Source organism: Microtus ochrogaster, chromosome 5 (genome assembly GCF_000317375.1).
Source record: "Microtus ochrogaster isolate Prairie Vole_2 chromosome 5, MicOch1.0, whole genome shotgun sequence".
NCBI lineage: Eukaryota > Metazoa > Chordata > Mammalia > Rodentia > Cricetidae > Microtus > Microtus ochrogaster.
In genome coordinates, this window is record NC_022012.1 from 65,306,254 (window position 1) to 65,324,401 (window position 18,148).

General features: G+C 40.8%; 1 protein-coding gene across 2 annotated transcripts in view; it reads right to left on the reverse strand.

The window, feature by feature from the left end:
- Wdr72 (WD repeat domain 72) overlaps positions 1–18,148 on the reverse strand; it is a 165,354-nt gene that overhangs the window by 65,578 nt on the left and 81,628 nt on the right. For both annotated transcript variants that reach the window (XM_013346376.2, XM_013346375.2), the window contains exons 14-17: positions 15,862–16,676; positions 13,173–13,264; positions 9,174–9,253; positions 7,707–7,902 (exon numbers count right to left, since the gene is read on the reverse strand). In XM_013346376.2, the coding sequence (XP_013201830.1) occupies positions 7,707–7,902; positions 9,174–9,253; positions 13,173–13,264; positions 15,862–16,676 (1,183 nt within the window). The remainder of the gene's footprint in view (positions 1–7,706; positions 7,903–9,173; positions 9,254–13,172; positions 13,265–15,861; positions 16,677–18,148) is intronic.

Below are 18,148 nucleotides of genomic sequence, written 5' to 3' on the forward strand. Positions count from 1 at the left end.
CATAGAAAAAAAAAACAAAGGCCATGACCAGCAGAGGACAATAAAAGAAAAAATATACAAAACAAAATTTCCTCCAAGCAAGCAGGTTTCATACTACACCGTATTCTCGGGAGGCATACTATGCATTATCTGGTTTCCTTCAAATCCCATCAAAATTGTTTTTTCCTCTACATAGGTAAATTTCTCTTGAACTGAGTAGGCAGATTTGAGTAAGTGCTTCTGAATACAGACTTTAGAATAGAATAGTCATCCCCATAATGACCCCTTCCATTCTCTTCCTAGTTATGGACTTGTCATTTTACATTTCTTCTTTCTTGGATCAGAGTTCATGGATATGTGCCTGCCACTGACATTCATTAGTCATTGGTTTATTCCTGCGACAACACATGAGAATCCCTTGTCCTGTACTAGGAGGTGTGTCTGCCTCTGGGAGCACAAGGTAAGCTCCACCTTCTGTCCCCTGGAATACTGAAGTGGGAGGTTATAGAGCTGTGTAAGTGAGCAACTTGAGGGGCAGGTGGCTCATAGCAATTTACAAGTGTGCCCTCCCAGCACTGGGCAAGAGGCACCATTAAAAATCTATGTCTAACAGTGGACCTTAGACATTGCAAATGCTTAACAAGGCATTCTGAACCTCTCCACATCATTCCAAGGTTGTAAATAGAACAAACGTATTGCACAATCGAAATGCAGAAATGAAGGTTGAGTCAGGAAGATAATCCACTTTCTCATGGGAACAGGGTTTCCGGGGCATAGAGACCAGTGGGCCATTTCCCTTGTCACTGGCCCTTCCCTAGAAACCACCCTGTGCTGCTCCCCATTGTGCTACCTGAAGAAAGTGCAAAGCTCACTTCGTGTCTGCTTTTTGCTCAAGGAATTTCATCCTTAATGACACCACGATTATTTTCTGAGAATTCATACCAGCATTATTTGATGAGATTACAGTAAACGACTTGACAAACGTCTCAGGAAGTGTCCAGTCATAAAAAAGGGGTGGGGTGGGGCTGGAGAAGTGGTTCAGTGGTTAAGAACACTTGCCACTCTTGGAGAGGAACTGAGTTTGGTTCCCAGCACCCGTGCCAGAAGCTCATAACCATTGTGACTCCAGCTCCGAGAGACTCACACCCTCTTCTGGCCTCTGCAGGCACCTGCTCTCACACTCATGACATACATACACATACAGATACACACAGGCATGCAGTAATAAGAACAAATCTGGACGAAAACACAGTTCAAGTCCATCCCTAGCTATGTAAGGAGGCTAGAACAAGCTGACCAGGACCTCCCAGGATCTGAAGGTTCTATGTTAGGGTGTTTTATGTTCTTGTCTTCTAGAGAAGCAGTGACAAGGGATTGGAATAAGCTGGAAGTTCCTGGGAGGGCACAGCACAGGGTTGGACTGAGCATTGAGAAATCCACACCAAGGCATTGAATCTTTAAAGAGGAATAAGAGGCAATTAGGTCAGGCTGGGGGCCACGTTCTTTCAAACTGCAGATCATAGCAAAATGGGTACATAAAGAGATAGTGGCAAAGAGACACATGAGCAAGAGTAGTCAGCTAGAGTCCTCTGTCTCCATGCTTGTATCCCTTTGTGTTCCTCTCTCTCTCTCTCTCTCTCTCTCTCTCTCTCTCTCTCTCTCTCTCTCTCCTTCTCTATGTGCATGTGTGTATACATGTGTGTGTATGAATCTGTCTTGTGTTCATGTTGTTCTTGTCTCTATGTTGCATGCTTGTGGGATGATGCCTCTGGGAAAACACAAACTCCAGTGTGTATCAAGATCAATCCTGGTGGCTAAAGCATGGAGATCAACTGATTGTTCCATCCTTGCCCTTCCTTACTACCTAGGAGTTGGCTGAATATTCAGAACAAATTTCCCACTGCTCATCTGTTTATTCATTTATTCAATAAATACTTCTGACTGGCTAGTAGGTGAAAGAGTGCTTTAGGCGCTGAGAGAGAAAAAGACAGATTGGCCCCATCCTTGTTCCTGAATGATCTGTGTCAGGGGGCAGACCTCAGCTCCAGAGAACAATAGCACCAAAGACATTGATTTCAGCAAGGGAGTCTAGATCACTTTTTCTTTGTCAATAAATTTAAATGGGGATGTGGACAATAATCAATGCCATGGGGCTTGCAAACCTTTATCAAGGAAATACTTAACTCTATTGCTTGACACCACCATCACTGGACAGCGAAGCCAGGATAGTATTGTGAGGATTTGGCTTTTAAAAGATGACAAAATTTCCAGATTTTCATATAATACCATGGAAAACATCAGTCTTAAACTCTATGGAAAATGAAACAACTTTTAGGTAAAAAAGAGCAGAAAATGGTTTTTCAGGGGCAGTGGAATTTTTAAGATGGTTCACAGAGGCACAAATGGCAGAAGAATTCAGTAGAGCTTGTAGGTGCAAAGGCTAAATGGTGAGGGAGGAGTCTCAGGAGCCAAAAATAAGACAGGGCATCCATTGAGCCAAACTATCTCTAGTGTCTTTGAGAAAGTATATAATGTATATGATGTGTGTGTGTGTGTGTGTGTGTGTGATGCCACTTTTACTTATTTTAGTCAGTTAATATCTATCTAAAACATAAATGTCTTGGCATTTAAATGAGATGGTCTAATGAATATTTTAATGTATGCCCGCAAAGGTTTACGATTCCTTCCATGTATCAAATGTTTAATCCTTACAGCTAACATGTTCATGCTAAAAGTTCTATAATGTTTACATTTACCAGTGGGCATTTTCAGCAAAACTTCTTAGGTATTTTTTTAACCACTAAAATCTACAGAAGCATAAATTTATATTCCAGAGTAAAGCCTTTACAATCAAGCTGACAATTCAAAGCTTTGCAGAGGCCAGGCGTTAATAGATAGTGACTGATTTGGTCTGGAGTAGTCATTCTCAACCTTCCTAATGCTGCAACCCTGTAATAGGGTTCCTCATGTCGTGGTGATGCACAACCATAAAATTATTTCTTTGGGGCGGTGGTGGCGCAGGCCTTTAATCCCAGCACTTGGGAGGCAGAGGCAGGCGGATCTCTGTGAGTTCGAGACCAGCCTGGTCTTACAGAGCTAGTGCCAGGACAGGCTCCAAAGCCACAGAGAAACCCTGTCTCGAAAAACCAAAAAAAAAAAAAATTATTTCTTTGCTACTTCATAACCTCCCATTTTGCTACTGTTATGAATTATAATATTAATATCTGATCTGTGACCCCTGTGAAAGGGTCCTTGGACCCCCAAAGAGGTTGTAACTGCATGTTGAGAATTGTTGGTCTAGAGCATTTTATTTCTGCTATCTTGTCAAGTACCTGGGTCTCTGCTGCTTTATAACCACTCATATGTCAAATAAAATAAAGAAGCAGAGAACAGATGCAAAGTGATGGATTGAGCTAAAAGTAAGGTCCATCCCCATGGCCCAGAGAGGCCCTTTTTGTAAAGGTTCCACATCCTTTGAAAACAGTGCCGTTTACTGGGGACTGAAGCCTATGGAAGACATTTCATAGTTGACCACCAACAACCTCCATGGCTCATCCCCAACCCCACAACACACTCACACATAGACACTCACAAAAGCCTCACTCTGAGAGTGTCATTCTGGAGAACTGGAGAAAGAGAGAAGAGGAGTAATCGGGGGCAACTGGAGAATGATGTCAAGTGAAGAAGTGAACCTGGAAAGCAGACTGTATGAGGTGATGTGTGGCTATATCACTCATTGGCAGTCATGCTTAGGGCAAGATTTTCTCTTTTTCCTTTATCCTTTTGTTATGTTGAATATATTTGTACATTGAAAAACAGTAATTTTATTTACTAAAGGAAAGAAATTCATACTTTTCTAGACATGGGTGTAGTCTGTGTAATTCCCGCCTATTCATTCTTCTTCCATCCTCATGACCCCCATAGTTCTCCTCTCTAGAAACATCTACACTTTCAGGATGACTGATAGTTGATTCTGCCTTTGAGAAGAAACGTATTTGTCTTCTGTGTCTAGCCTACTTCACTTAGTATAATGTCCATGAGTTCCATCCTTTCCTCCAAAAACAAGAGAATTTGGTCCTTTATCGTTGGATAACATTCCACTGTGTACTGCGTACCACATCGTCTTCACCTATTCATCTGCTGACAGAAACCTAGGCTGACTCCATATCTTAGTTATTGTGAATAGGGTCATAATAAGCCCGGGAATGCAGGCTCCTCCTTAGTAAGATGGTTTCACTTCCTGTGAATTTATATGCATGAGTGGGTTAGATAGATCATATATTAATTCTAGTTTTAGTCTTCTGAAGAAGCTATCACACTGTTTTCCAAAGTGACTGCACGAATTCAGATCTCCATCAGTGTGTACAAATTCCCGTTTCTCCACACACTTACCTAGTGTCTCTTCTGTTTCTTCTGTGAGCTCAGTGATTCTGAGTGGGGTAAGCTCCTCCTTCTTTACACTTCTGCAATCCTCGGGCAGTTAATGCTATTCAAAGATGGCCATTCATTTACTGGTCATTCATATTTCTTCTTTCAAAAACTATTCAGATCATTCTGCTATATTTTTTAGACTTTTGGAGTTCTTCATATATTCTGGATATCAGCCCTCCATCAGATAAATAGTTGGTACATATTTACTCCCTTTCATTTTCTCTTTGCTGTGCTCTTTGTTTTGCTATCTAGTTTGGTATAGCCCCATTTGGTATAATATTCACTTTGTCTTCTTGGGCATCCAGAGTCCTATCTTGGAACTGGCATCCATGCTGATATCTCGATGTGCATACCCTCTACTTCAGTAATAGTTTCAGATTCTAAGATCCTACACTATTGGCACTGATCTAATTTAACTAATTTTTGTACAGGGTTTTCAATGTACAGTTTCACCTTTCTGTACGGACTGAAACATCTTTCCCTGCACTATTTATTGAAGCATTTGTTTGTTCTTCCTATCCATGGACATGGGAGGTCTGTACGTGTTTTAATATATATCTTTCTTTCATTGGTGTTTCATAATTTTTATCACAAACATCTTTACTTCCTTGGTTAGGTTTATTCCTAGGAATTATCATTATTAACATATTATTTTAACATATAGTTGTAATGAACTAATTAGTAATAATAATACTTAGGTTCACTCATTGGGGTAGCTTCCATTGTTTCCTCTGTAGCAAATTCATTACTGTTATAAAAGGAGATACCACATTTGTATGCTTGTCTTGCATTCTGCAACTTTTCTGGATTCATTCATTAGCTTTAATAACCTTTGTGGGGTCTTTTTGAAAATAGAGGTAATTTCTCTTTCTCTCATAATTGCAAATCTTTTATTTCTTTCTCTTGCTTGATATGTCTTGATGAGATGAAATTTCTAGTACTGTAATGAGGAGAAGTGGTGAGAATGAACAAGGTTTCTTCCTCATCTGGTTTGATGCCAGCTATGAGTGTGCATGGGAGGGGGACTGGTGAGCACTGGATGCTTCTCTTCAGTCATCACACATCACAGATGGGTTGGTTGGTTGGTTGGTTGCCTGGCTGGCTGGTTTGGTTTGGTTTTCTCCACAGCATAATGGTATGAAAATACACATGTCTGCATAGAATGTTACTAAGTAATTTAGACTACACAAAGAATTCTGAACTAAACTAAACTGCATGAATGATGATGGCATTATCAATGCCACTGTTATTCTGGAAGGCTGAGGATAAAGAGGGCAGGTTATGGAAGCAACGAGACTCGAAAAGAACACATGTCTAAAGGAAAAGAAGAATTATTCCTGAAAAGAATTTGTGATCTCAATTAACAGCTGCCTCCTCTACCTTGACCTTTTGTTGGCTGACTTCTCTTGATCCTTCAGGTCTCAGCTTAGAGATGTTTACATCTAAGAAGGTTTTTTTTGACTCTCAAATCCTGGCTAATTAATTTCTTCCCTGTGTTCCAAAGCCTCTATTGTAGCTCACCCTCATAGTTTCAGGTTGATAATAATGTTGAACACCAGGGTGGCTTGGTTTTCCTACATTTTAAGTTTGATTCTGGTTTGTATCCCTTATTGGAGAACTCCAGTTTGTTCTCTGACATCTCCAACTCTTGAACCAATATATAGTGCACAGAAGAAACCAATAAATAATATGATGTATAAAGATTGACTGACAGTTTTAAAGAGAAGACTGTAAACCAATGAATATCAGTCTACCAGTCCTTCTTAGTCTTAGCCTCCTAGTTCAGATTGCCTAGGTGGTATATTTGAGACCCTTTCTTAGAGAATAATGAGAAATTCCCAACACATGAATACACACACACATTGATATATATATATATATATATATATATATATATATATATATATATCAATGACATACACCATGTTAGTATCTCATCATTCCATTAATTACAAAATGTACAAAAATACAAATATTTAAAGGTAGTAAATAGCAAATTCTCATCAGAACTTGAATTTGACAATATCATTTCAGTGTTCACATGATTAGTGTTATCTTGAATCCAGAATTTCTTGTTGGGGGACTTTTATGCTTCTCTTCAATTTTCTGTGGATTAGTTTAGTCAAAAATAGAAAAAAATACGCAGATTATTCAAATATATATTATTGAAAGTAGACCTTCAGGGTAACCTTTGTAGAGTGAATCTTCTCTACCTTTAGCACACCCAGAATACCACAGTACTCCTAGACCTGATGCTGCAGTGCTAGATGCAGGAGTCAAGTCATTTCAGCAGGGTTAACACAGGCACCATTGCCCTTAAATTCCAAACACAGAACAACACAATCAGAAAAAGAGATGCCAAATGTCAACTCATCTGAGGGTCTATCCAGAGAGAGCACCTTAGATGCTCCTGACACATAGGTCCCCACTGATGTGTCTCCTTGCATTTCTGCCCCTTGCTAATTCAGCATCACATGGAGATTTCCTAGGCAACTGCTATGCCCATAAAGAACTTACCTCTTCTCACTTGGGCATAGAGACCCTATTGAGGCTAAATGAAGATCATTTAGTATATGAGTACTGTAAAGGAAGCTCTTCCTTATGAGGTACTTAGCTATACAACAAAGTCTTCCTTTAGTTAGACAGATATCCCTTTCAGCTCTGCATTCAGAGACAATCAGAATATACTCAGTGTGTAAGTGTAAACTCAGATAAGGTGATCCATCCATACTTGACACACAAGTGTGCAAATATTAAGACCTCAGGCGAAATACACACCATGAAACGTAAGAAGACACTGCAAAATGAGTAAGTTGCAAAATCATAAAATTCAAAGACCTATCACTTCATTTCCACATCCCTTGACTCCTGGTGCCTCCCATGTGCACCTCGTACAGATCGTTCAAGAAATCTGGTGATCTCATTTCTAATGAGAAACGAGACACCCACAACGGAGCCCTACATTTTCTTCAGGGTTATAGATACACACTGCCGAGCCCAGATAGTTATGAAAGTGCTAGAGATTAGAGCTCAGGTCTTCAATGGCACCCCCTCACTTTGTTTTTATTTATATACAATACAAATTTCTTTCTACAAAACACCTATAACTATGATAGAATCAGATGTTCTTTAATAGCCTGATGATGATGCGAACAAACTGTTAAGAGACTAGATCCCGTATGGGATGTGTGGCTTCACCTGTGAGGAAACGATATGCTGTAAGCTCGCATTCCCCAACACATTGTCAGTAGTAGGAAAGCTCATTGAAAGAGCAAACAGGTAAATTGCTCACTTACTTTTCAGAGGGGAAGAGGTTCCCACATACGGTAGCTCTATCTCTTCAGTCCACCCCACCTTCGAGGAGATCTGCATCCTCTTACAGATGGTGTGCTGTGCCACCGGGGCTGGTTGGCTGCTGATGGGTGTGTCCCTCAAACTCTTCAGGTGCTGTTGAACTTCAGCCAGGAGGACAGCTTGTATTGCTTCAGTTACCTGGGAAAGTTTACATTTTCATGAATTATAGAATATTATTCCAAATTATAAGCAGTCTTGTAAAAGCCCAGAACTTTGAGTTTTTCCATAAATAATACCAGCCTATTCTGCTAAAAGCCACATGAAATGTCTCTCCTTATGAGGAAGAGTAGCGATGCAGAGAGAGACTCAGATGCCTAAGCTGCAGACGTGGGCCCAATCTTACACAAGTTACATATAGCACCCCTCTAAGGCTCAGGGAACACTGCAAAAGGACAAATGAGGTGAGCCAAAACATGGGGTGACAAACTACAAGATGCCATTCCCTAGACCCAAACACTGGGCCCACACTAGACCTACCCTATCAACCATCAGTCAGGACAGGGGGAGAGGTTTAAGGGCCCTGTTTTTCACTTCGGAACTCTTAGCTATTGGTAGATGCTTGGAGACAGAAGTCACTGTTTTTAGTTGTGTGCCCGTAGCTGAGCCCAACAGGCTCCAATTGTCTCCACACACATGGTCACGCAGATGGCCCCGGTTGATCTTATCATATCACAAAACCAAACAAACAGACAGGAACATGAGAAGGAGATCTGTGGGGAGGAGGCCAGGTGGACAAAAGTGGTAGGTGGCATAGGTGACAGTGGTCAGTATTCATGACACTCATGCATAAAACTAACTAATAACAATACAAACTAAGATGTAATCAAGGAAGGGCCTGGGCACCAACAGCCTTGCACTCCTTAGAAAATGCAAGCTTCTGAAAGGGCACTGGAGAGGTGTTTTTAATGACTCTATCTAATGATACTGTTTTCATGTTTCTCAGATGGTGCAGAAAACTTCTGTACTGCTCAGATCCACCAGCAGTTGCCAGGGACCCAAAGAAGCTGAAAGAGAGATATGAGGAGAACATTGTACAAAGCAGCTCTCTAAATTGGCTAATTTTGTGTAAGGAAATGCCTCAGAAGAGGACAGTTCAAATCACAACTCAAGTAATAACTAATTCTGCTTCCAAGAGAATTCACATCAGGTAAGGGGCTACCCCTGCTAGGATGAACCCAGCTCTCATGGCTGCTCTTCTCTACCCTGCTCTTTGTATATCCTTTTGGGACATCTCTATTCTTTGCCTGATCCCTGCCTATACTTTACGCTTGGCAAAGGGAATGGTCTAGAAAGTCATCTTGCAGGATAAGAATAACTGCCTACTTACATTCTCAGGGAAGAGGGGACTCAATGAATCTTAGTAGCAGGCATCTCCTCTGATAGCTAGAGGCACGCGGACAATGTCATACCTGTACAGCCTGGTCTCTCCAGCAGGAGATTAGCTTCAGAAGTGAGATGTCAGCCTCGGGTGTGTGGTACTCATTCCTACCTAGACATGAAGAAAACTCATTTTAGTAATGCCACTCAGGCTAGGTCCCTGATGCTGTCTGCACAGTAGGACCACCTGGAGAAGATTGCTTCTACAGACACCAATGATCAGGTCCGACCTAACGGTGGAGTGTGATTGGAGTGTGATTTAGCAGGTCCAAGGATGGGAACGGGCAGCCAGGACTACTCTGGGAAAGTATCTCAGATGACTTTCATACAGCCAGAATAATTAGACAGACACTGCCACACCACGCTTATTTTTATACCTTATTCATCTTTCTACCTCTTTGCCAAACTAGAACAAAGCACCAGATTTTTCTGCTTCTTACCTCCTCATACAAGTCAGCACCCATCACAGGTAAAATCAGAGACTGTACTGCTTGTGCTCATCCAGTCATTCCTCTCCTACCAATGGGTAAAACGCTACTGCTTCATGCTGTGGGTGAGGCATTGTTTCTTCCAAGGCTGCCCTCTTTAATACCCTTTCTCTCTTTGCCTTAAGTCAGTGAGAAGCTCTAACCTTGAGGAAGGGCTCATTCTATGTGCACCGATCCATACAGAGACTAACAGTTCATCACACAAAAGAGTAATTAATAAGAAATAAAAGTGCCCTTTTATTAATTGAAAATGCATATATAATCATCGAAATGAAAAATATCAGTCACTTAAGGCTTTCTGATGAGTGCAGGCATCACGCAGCTCTAAGTCTCGATAGAAAAGAGGGAAGCATGGTGGAGGCTTTCTGTGGTGGGAAACTGCAAATACACTTGTCTTTTAGAGTTAAGGTATTGATTCATGTTTGACATTCTAGTAACAATTATTGAGATTAGTTTTTATCCATTATATTTTCCATCAATCATCCTATATAGAAACAAATTACACAAACATATATATAGTATATATACATTTTGTATATGTGTGTATGTTACACATGTATACTTCCATTAACTTACATTAGTGATCAAAGAATGGTGATGGAAAACACATACAAGGTATAAAGTAAATTAAGAACATAAAAGAAGTTGATAATAAATGCTTGGTTACTACTATAATGTTTTTCTAAAGAATTTGAAGAAATCAATCATGGTATACAGACCTGTGTCCCAGAACAGCCTCATTCTGAACACACTTCCCACATCTCCACGATGCAGAAGAGGAGATTTCTTTTGATCTCCCTCCTCTCTTCCTCTCTCATCTTGATGACCTTGTGACTTCACCTTCAAAGCTAAGGCTTGGTCTCAACTGTAACTACTTACTGGCATCGTGGGGCACTTCACAGTATGCTTTAATGCGATGTTAAAATTTTAATATGATAGAGATACCAGAGCCAACTTTTCTTGGCAGTGTCAGGGATTCATAGAATTAATTGCAACGTCAGGGGTAAAGATGAAAAGAAAACATCCCAGTCTTGTCAGCATTACTCAGCCACCATTTCTGCTAACAGGAGTGGGCACTGCTTCCTGTCAAGCCTTGAAAAAGAGAACTCCGCTGTTCTTTCACTTTTCAGGATTTGGATTTAAAAAAATCAATCACCAAGAACTGAATCCTTTCCTATACCTCCCTACTCATCTTATTTCTTTGTCTACTGAGGGTATTTTATTTGTCTCAAATTTCAACTGCGTGTGACATGTGTGCATATGTGTGCCTATGCAGGTCTGAGCTGGACGGAGAATGTCTTCCTCAATGAGTCTCCACTTTCGTTTTTGAGGCAGGGCTTCTCATTGAACCTGGAGGCTCACTGAGTGACTAGGTTGCCTAGCAAGTAAGTTTCAGGGCTTCTGCTGTCTCTCTTGGATTTCAATCATGTGAATCCATCCTTGGAATTTATGTGAACTAGGGTCCTCATAATTGCATGGCAAGCATTTTGCTTACCCAATCATCTCCCCAGCTCTTAATCTTAATTTAGTCTTAACTGTTAAAAAATGGAACCCAAACACCAATAAAACACTAGTTCTTAAGGCTGTTCAGCTGCAGACCCACAGGAGAAGCAGGAACACCCTAGGATCTGGTTAGTTATTCCGTCTTTATAGAAACATACATGTTAAACCTTAAGTTTGAATCCTTCTCCTAGTCCTACAAAAAATTCAAACTAAGGAAGTATCCATATTAAGAGCTTCTACATTCTAAGAGGATGGCAGGGGCTACCTAGAAGGGATGTAAAGGCATGCAAATGAAGAGTGATTTGATGAAGAGAGAAGGAAAGGGAGAGAGAAGTGTCAGATCTACATGGCAAAGCTGTGTCTCTGGTTACCAAAAGTCTGACTGCCATCCATCCATTTAATTTTAAGGGGTCCCATTTTTCCCTGAGGATAACAGAACCTTCTTATGCTTTCAATACATAGGGTTCTTTATATATCAAGTGAAACTTTATATACAAACCATTAATAGAATTTTTGGAACACACCAGGACCCCATAATTGAATGCTATTAGTAAACTTTCCTAAAATCTTACATTTTCTTTTTCATAGTCTTGTAGAGTCACTGTGCACCACAGCTCAGTGGTGCTTAGCTGCAGAGGTAGCATTGCATCAGGCTCGGGACCTTATTCTCATTTTAAATAGGGATTTAATAAAAATGAAAGACATCCCCAAGGGTGTGTACATAGTAATCTACAGAGGGATTTGACCCCCACTTGCCTATTTCATTCATTTCTCAGACATTCTTCTAGTCAGCAAGAACCCTTTGGGTCTACTCACTTGTCAATTTTTTTATACTTTTTTTTTTTGGTTTTTCGAGACAGGGTTTCTCTGTGGCTTTTGAGCCTGTCCTGGAACTAGTTTTGTTGACCAGGCTGGTCTCGAACTCACAGAGATCCGCCTGCCTCTGCCTCCCGAGTGCTGGGATTAAAGGCGTGCGCCACCATCGCCCGGCTACTTGTCAATTTTTTTAAACACTAATCTAGAACAATTACACAATTCTTTCTAGACACTAGACGTAATAATGAATAAGACTGTCATAGAAATGAGAAAGATCATTACTAGTGTGACAGTGTCTGGAGAATGGCACAACAGCGGAAGAGGTGGGATGTTTATGGAAGGAAGTGGGGCAAGATGAAGGAGGTTTGGGAGGATGAAGGTGAATGGAAGGACAGCAGGCAGGGCTCTGTGGACACTAGAAGTATGGACACTCCAGACAAAGGCAGAACCAATGCTGAGGTCTTAAGACCTACTCATCGTGTTGCTTAAGGATAAAGAGACAAAAGTAGGTGCAACTTCATTCTGGTCCAGGACATGATGTGTGGATGTGGCGACTTGGGCAGGGTCTTGGGATTAGAAAAATGATGTAGTTTGTATCCCAAAGTGAAAAAGAAGGATTGGGAATAGAGTGTAAGAGGCAGGGGTAGGAGTAAGGAGTGGTTAGGTAGTAACCTACTATAGCCATATCAGGGTGAAGGGTCACCCACAGGGTGTGATCACAGTTAGTCAGATGAATCAGACTCTGGGATGACTGGAAGCTCACACATGGGATATGAAGTTGAAGAAAACATGAGACAATGGCATCAAAGTTCTGGACCTGAGCAACAGGACTGAAGATGCTAAGACTTGGAGAGGCAAATGGGAGATGTATCAGCCATTTTGCATTACAATGCAATCTAAAGGCTGAGACGATTACTCAGGAGAATTTGAGATGGTTACACACATAAAAATAACCTCCTGAAATAGCAAGCAAACTCTCTGATAGTGGTTTTGGGGAGGGTGTAATAAAGCGATGGATGCGATCAATCTTCCAATAAATCACACAGGACTCTACTATCCAAACATTACATCTGCTGAGAAGTCTCAGCAACTTGGACATCTGGCGCCCCATAGATGCAATCTATGCATTTTACAGTTACGTATTTAAGCATTGCCATCCAGTTACAGAACTATGGTTTTATTTTATAGGAAAGAAATATATGTTTGTTTCATTAACTCTCTTACCATTTTTTAGGTGACCATAGAAGCTTGACATACTTAAAATATCACTTCCAGGAAATTTCCCCTTGTTGTGAACAGATTCCATTTTGAAGGGTCTGTTGAGAAAAAAAATGTTTTAAGGGTTATTGCTTTAAAAGTATGGTAAACTCTTTGATAAGCGGAAGGTGCATGCTCAATACTACCTTAGCAAATTGGGGATTGAACACGACTTATTTTCATCATTGTCTTCTACACTTAATTTCTCAACTTTGATCGATCTACATTCTCGACTGAACTTCAGATCTTAGCTCATCAGAATGAACTGTGGTCCCCTTTACAGGAGAGGTCTTGCTACTATAGAGCGAGGTATCTGACTGCTATGACTGAGTCCTAAGGTTCACACCCACCAGGGAACTCTCCCCAAGCACCATCAAGTTCTGTGCTGGGTCATTGTTCCTGACATTCTCAAGGATGCTGCCACAGGTTGTTTCTTCAGAACTCAGTGCAGTCACGCAGTCTGTTGGAAAGCATACAGGGATCTTTCTCAGACTGCACAACTATAATAAAATGTTGGCAAAATTGACAAATTTGTTGGAAGGATTTGAAATAACATATCCAGTAATACATTATTTTTTGATTTCTCAATAAAACATAGCATCCTGGCTCCAGTTGGTCAGATTCAGAAGAGCTGGCTTAGAAAAGTTCTCATTCTGACAGTTCCATTCCAGAGTTCTTTGGATGGGCAGTTGGGGTTTTGATTTAAGAGACAGGGTTTCACTGCCACAGATCAGCCTGCCTTTGCCTCTGGCCCTTGTGGAGTACTAGGATTAAAGACATGCACCAACACACCCAGTATTTTAATGGGTAGGTTTTTTTTTTTTTTTTTTTGAAGCATAGACAGTCTTGTGACAACTTTCTAAGACCCTTCAATGGTATGCATGCTGGGAGCCCCTGAACCCACAGCACCGCAGACAGCTTTTCCACCCCAGAATCCTTATTAAAAACATCCTCGTGGTGGAATCATAATCCAATGGGGGTGGGAGGTGGGGAGTGACAGCCTAAGATCTGCAGAATTTGAATAATTCTTAGCGTCAGTCATTCCCCCGCTCACTTTGGAAATGAGGAAAGGCAGGTTAATGACAAGTCCAAAACCCCACGGTAGTGCCACAGTGGATGCAAAAGGCTCTCTCCCAGGCTTTCAGGCTCAAGACTGGATGCAGTTTAAGCATACTTCATTGTTGTATAAATGTTTAGTAAGAGAAAGGAAAAAGGTTGCCTTTAAATCTACCTTAATTTTGTTGTTAAGGATACAGATGTGGGCGGGATTTGAGAGCTCAAGATGAGCAGAAGCAGCAGCGTCAAAATGTGCACACGAAGCAGAACTCCCTCTCCCCGTCTCCGTTCTCTCTCCATCAACACCAGCAAACTGGATATTAAATGCCTGTGACACAGCAGCATTCTGGTGTGAAGTTTATGGGGTCCGCCCCAACAGACCGGAAGCACTGGAGGGCTGGAGCTCTGTCACACAGCCTCTAGGACAGACGCTTGCTGACCCGAGCAGATTGCAGCGACTGTCTGCCCTGCAGCAAGCAGGTCGCCTTCTGTCCTGGAAGAGCATCACAGACTTGCCTCACCCTCTCACCCCTACCGCTCATACCACACATGCTTCTCCTTGGCTCCTTCCTTTACTCCAGCAGTCCTTATGTGTTTTATGTGTAGAGTGTTTACTATTTGAGTGAGTCCCTGCCTCAATCCAAAAAATCTGTTTTCTCTGTCTTCTGTACGTCATAAGCTGTGTACATACTTGAATAAGTATTTGGTGAACTGAATTCCATTTATTAAAATCAGAATAAAAATGTAACCGTATATGTAAAGGGACAACATGGCATCTGCCAAGTGTTAAAGTACAGCTGCCGTCGTTACTGGTGAGCCGTACCTACTGTAAGGCAGAGCCTTGCACAATCACACCACCCCACCTGAATATGCAAAGCGCAGGTTGTGGTAGGAGTTAAGAGATGACATTTCCAACCACCATAAGCACCTATTTAAGAATTACTAATGTATAAACACATGTAAGTACATATGTATATATGCATATGTCAATTCATCTATGCTTTCACTAAGCATCTAACCCTATGGCTTTTCTAGCACATATGAATACAATGCATATTTGTTGAGTAAATGAATATTATTTCTAATTTTATTTTTGTTTTTATGTGTGTATTCAAGTGTATGTAATGTGTCTGCATATGCAATTAGAGACCATAGGTCAATGTTAAGTATCTTCCTTGACCTTCTGTTTTGAGACAGGTTTTCTCACTGGCCCCAGAACTCATCAGTTGTGCTAGAATAGCTGGTCGGCCAGTTCTAGAGATCTACCTCCCTCTGCATCTCCAAGGTTGGGGTTAGAGGGACCAACTATCACACCCAGATTTCATGTAGGTGCTGGGGACTCAATCTCAGGGCTCCATGTTTGTATGACACCATGACATCTTCCTAACCTAAATGAATATTAAAACATATAGACATATAATTACTCTCCAACCCAAAGAAATAATGGGGAAATGTATTTTCTTTTAAATGAGTTATGAATTTAAAAGTTGTTTTATCTCTAACCTTATCTCCTAGCAGAAGGAAGATGACAGCGCTGAGCACAGAGAATGACCATAACGGCTTTGATGTCTCCATTAGAACCATCTCTAGTGCTTCTTACCTGTCGATTTCGCAGGACAAATCCAGAGGCATGTTTACTAACTTATTAACTAAAAAGAGTCTGCTCAGTAAATACGCTATAGTATCTGATTGCTGCAAAGCATCACAGTGATTCTCTAGGCCTCTGGGAATTCCAGTCTGGTTCGGAAGTGTGGCTGTGTATTTATTTGACAACTCCAGAACTTTTCTGGAGAACAGGTTTACTCCTGAGTACTCCTTCATTTCAGAACTGCATGCATCCCACCCGGGTAGCATCAGGGAGAAGAGGTCTTCGTTTGAAGCGAGTCCCAAAGACACAGGACCCTGTAGCTTTAAGATGCTGAGATGCCTGGTACACAGGCTGTCTAACTCTTTATCCACTCCCCACGGCAAAACACAAGACAGAAACAATTTCGCCATGTCTATTATGAGGCTGGAATCCACCTTTCTGGATGGTTTAGGGCGTGTCTTCTTGGAGCTCTTCATTTTCTTCTGTCTTTTAATGCTGTCACTCTCCTCTGGAAGTTTACTGGCATTATCCCCAAGGGGCAAGCTGTCCCCACTGGACTTGGCTTGTGCCTCGGCCTGGAGAGAGCTACATGAGGCTTTGTTTCTTCTTATTGTCAATGTTTTCTTCTCTACTGTGCTCTTGGCTCTCCTCAAGATGTCACTTCCATAGAATGATCCAGAATGATCAACATCACTGATGGGAGTGGGCAGCAGTAGTTCCACAAGGTTTTCCAGATCAAACAGCAGAACATGGAAGCCAATGTGACTCCATTTTGTTTTCACAGGCAAGACATTGAAAGGTCTTGGGACTGATGTAGCATCAGCAACCTGAGAGGAAAGATGTCAGCATATCATAATTCATAATAAGTATTATGGATCTATGATGCCATTGTGGAAGAAGAAGAAATATTTAGTTACAGTTAAAGGCAAGAATTATTAAGTCCCACTTTTTAAAAAAGCCATGGCAACTGGTTTTTTTAGTTATGAAACTTCCCTTCTAAATTGGACGTCGTAGATTCTACTGGCAACTGTTATAAATGTCCCTTTCTCAAAGAATTTTTCCTAAGTAAATTTGAACTAGGCTTCTAGAGAACAACAGCCCTAGAATAGAGTCTTTTTTTAAAAGAAATAATTTTATTCATTTGTGTGTGGGTGTGTGCCCTCGTGTGTGTTTTGCATGTGTGCAGATACATACAGAAGGCAGAAGACAGCCACCTGATCTGGAGTTGGGATCAATCGTGAGCCAGGGTGCTGGGACCAAACTCTCGTCCTTCGCAAGAGGAGTACATGCTGTTAACTACTATGACATCTCTCCAGCTCTATCCTATATTATGTGTGTGTACACATATGTATACACACATGCATATGTATATATACAGTGAGTGTGTATGCAAGCTGCAAACATATAACAAGTGATACAAAGGGAACTAACCTTGAAGAAACCAAGAAGCTGCCCCCGTTTGGATTCCACAGCGGCGCTTGCCTTGATAATAGGACTGCCCCCTAGAGCTAAGGTCTCAAGTTTATGATTCCTTTGCTTTCACTTAATAACTTCAGCATGTATCTTCAACTGACCTATTAAGAGTCACTGACAAATGTGTGTGCCATAGCTATTAAATTTAGCAAAACAGGGCAAATCAATGGAAATGGGAAAGTTTATGTTCCCGTGAAAGTCAGGATTGTGCCAGTTCAATAGTCTCAAATTCAGAAAACACATTGAAAATTATACTTTCCCGCATTTCTCATTATAAAAAAATGTTACCTTCTCTGCAAAAATAAAATAATTATCTATGATTTTTTTTTAAATTGACAACTTTTATGACTTTTAAAATTTAATTACTTTTGAGTTTTTACTTATGGATCTGAGCTGCAGCATCAAAAGGCTTTCCTGTTCTTCTATCCTGGTGTTAATCTGCCCCAGTGACTGCTGTGAATTTCCCCATTGCTCACTGGTCTAATTACTTGGGACATCAATCGATGTATTTATCACCACTGGACACAAAATTGTGTAATAACGCTAAAAACAAGGACAACATCTAATCAAGTAGGTCACCTTACTTTGGTCATCCCTCTGACCTTCAAAGGTTTCCTATAAATCAGAAAGCACATGCCAAGTTCCAAGGCATGTTTCTCACTTATTTAGATAACAATTAACATCATTTAATAGTTTTTAAATAAATGTTCAAATTGACATCTTTCTTTATCTGATTACCATGTGCTGGCCTTGACAGTACTGTGGATCCTTTTGCCTTTACTTTTGTTCCTTCTTTTTTTTTTATCACTTGCTAAAAGTTTCTCAA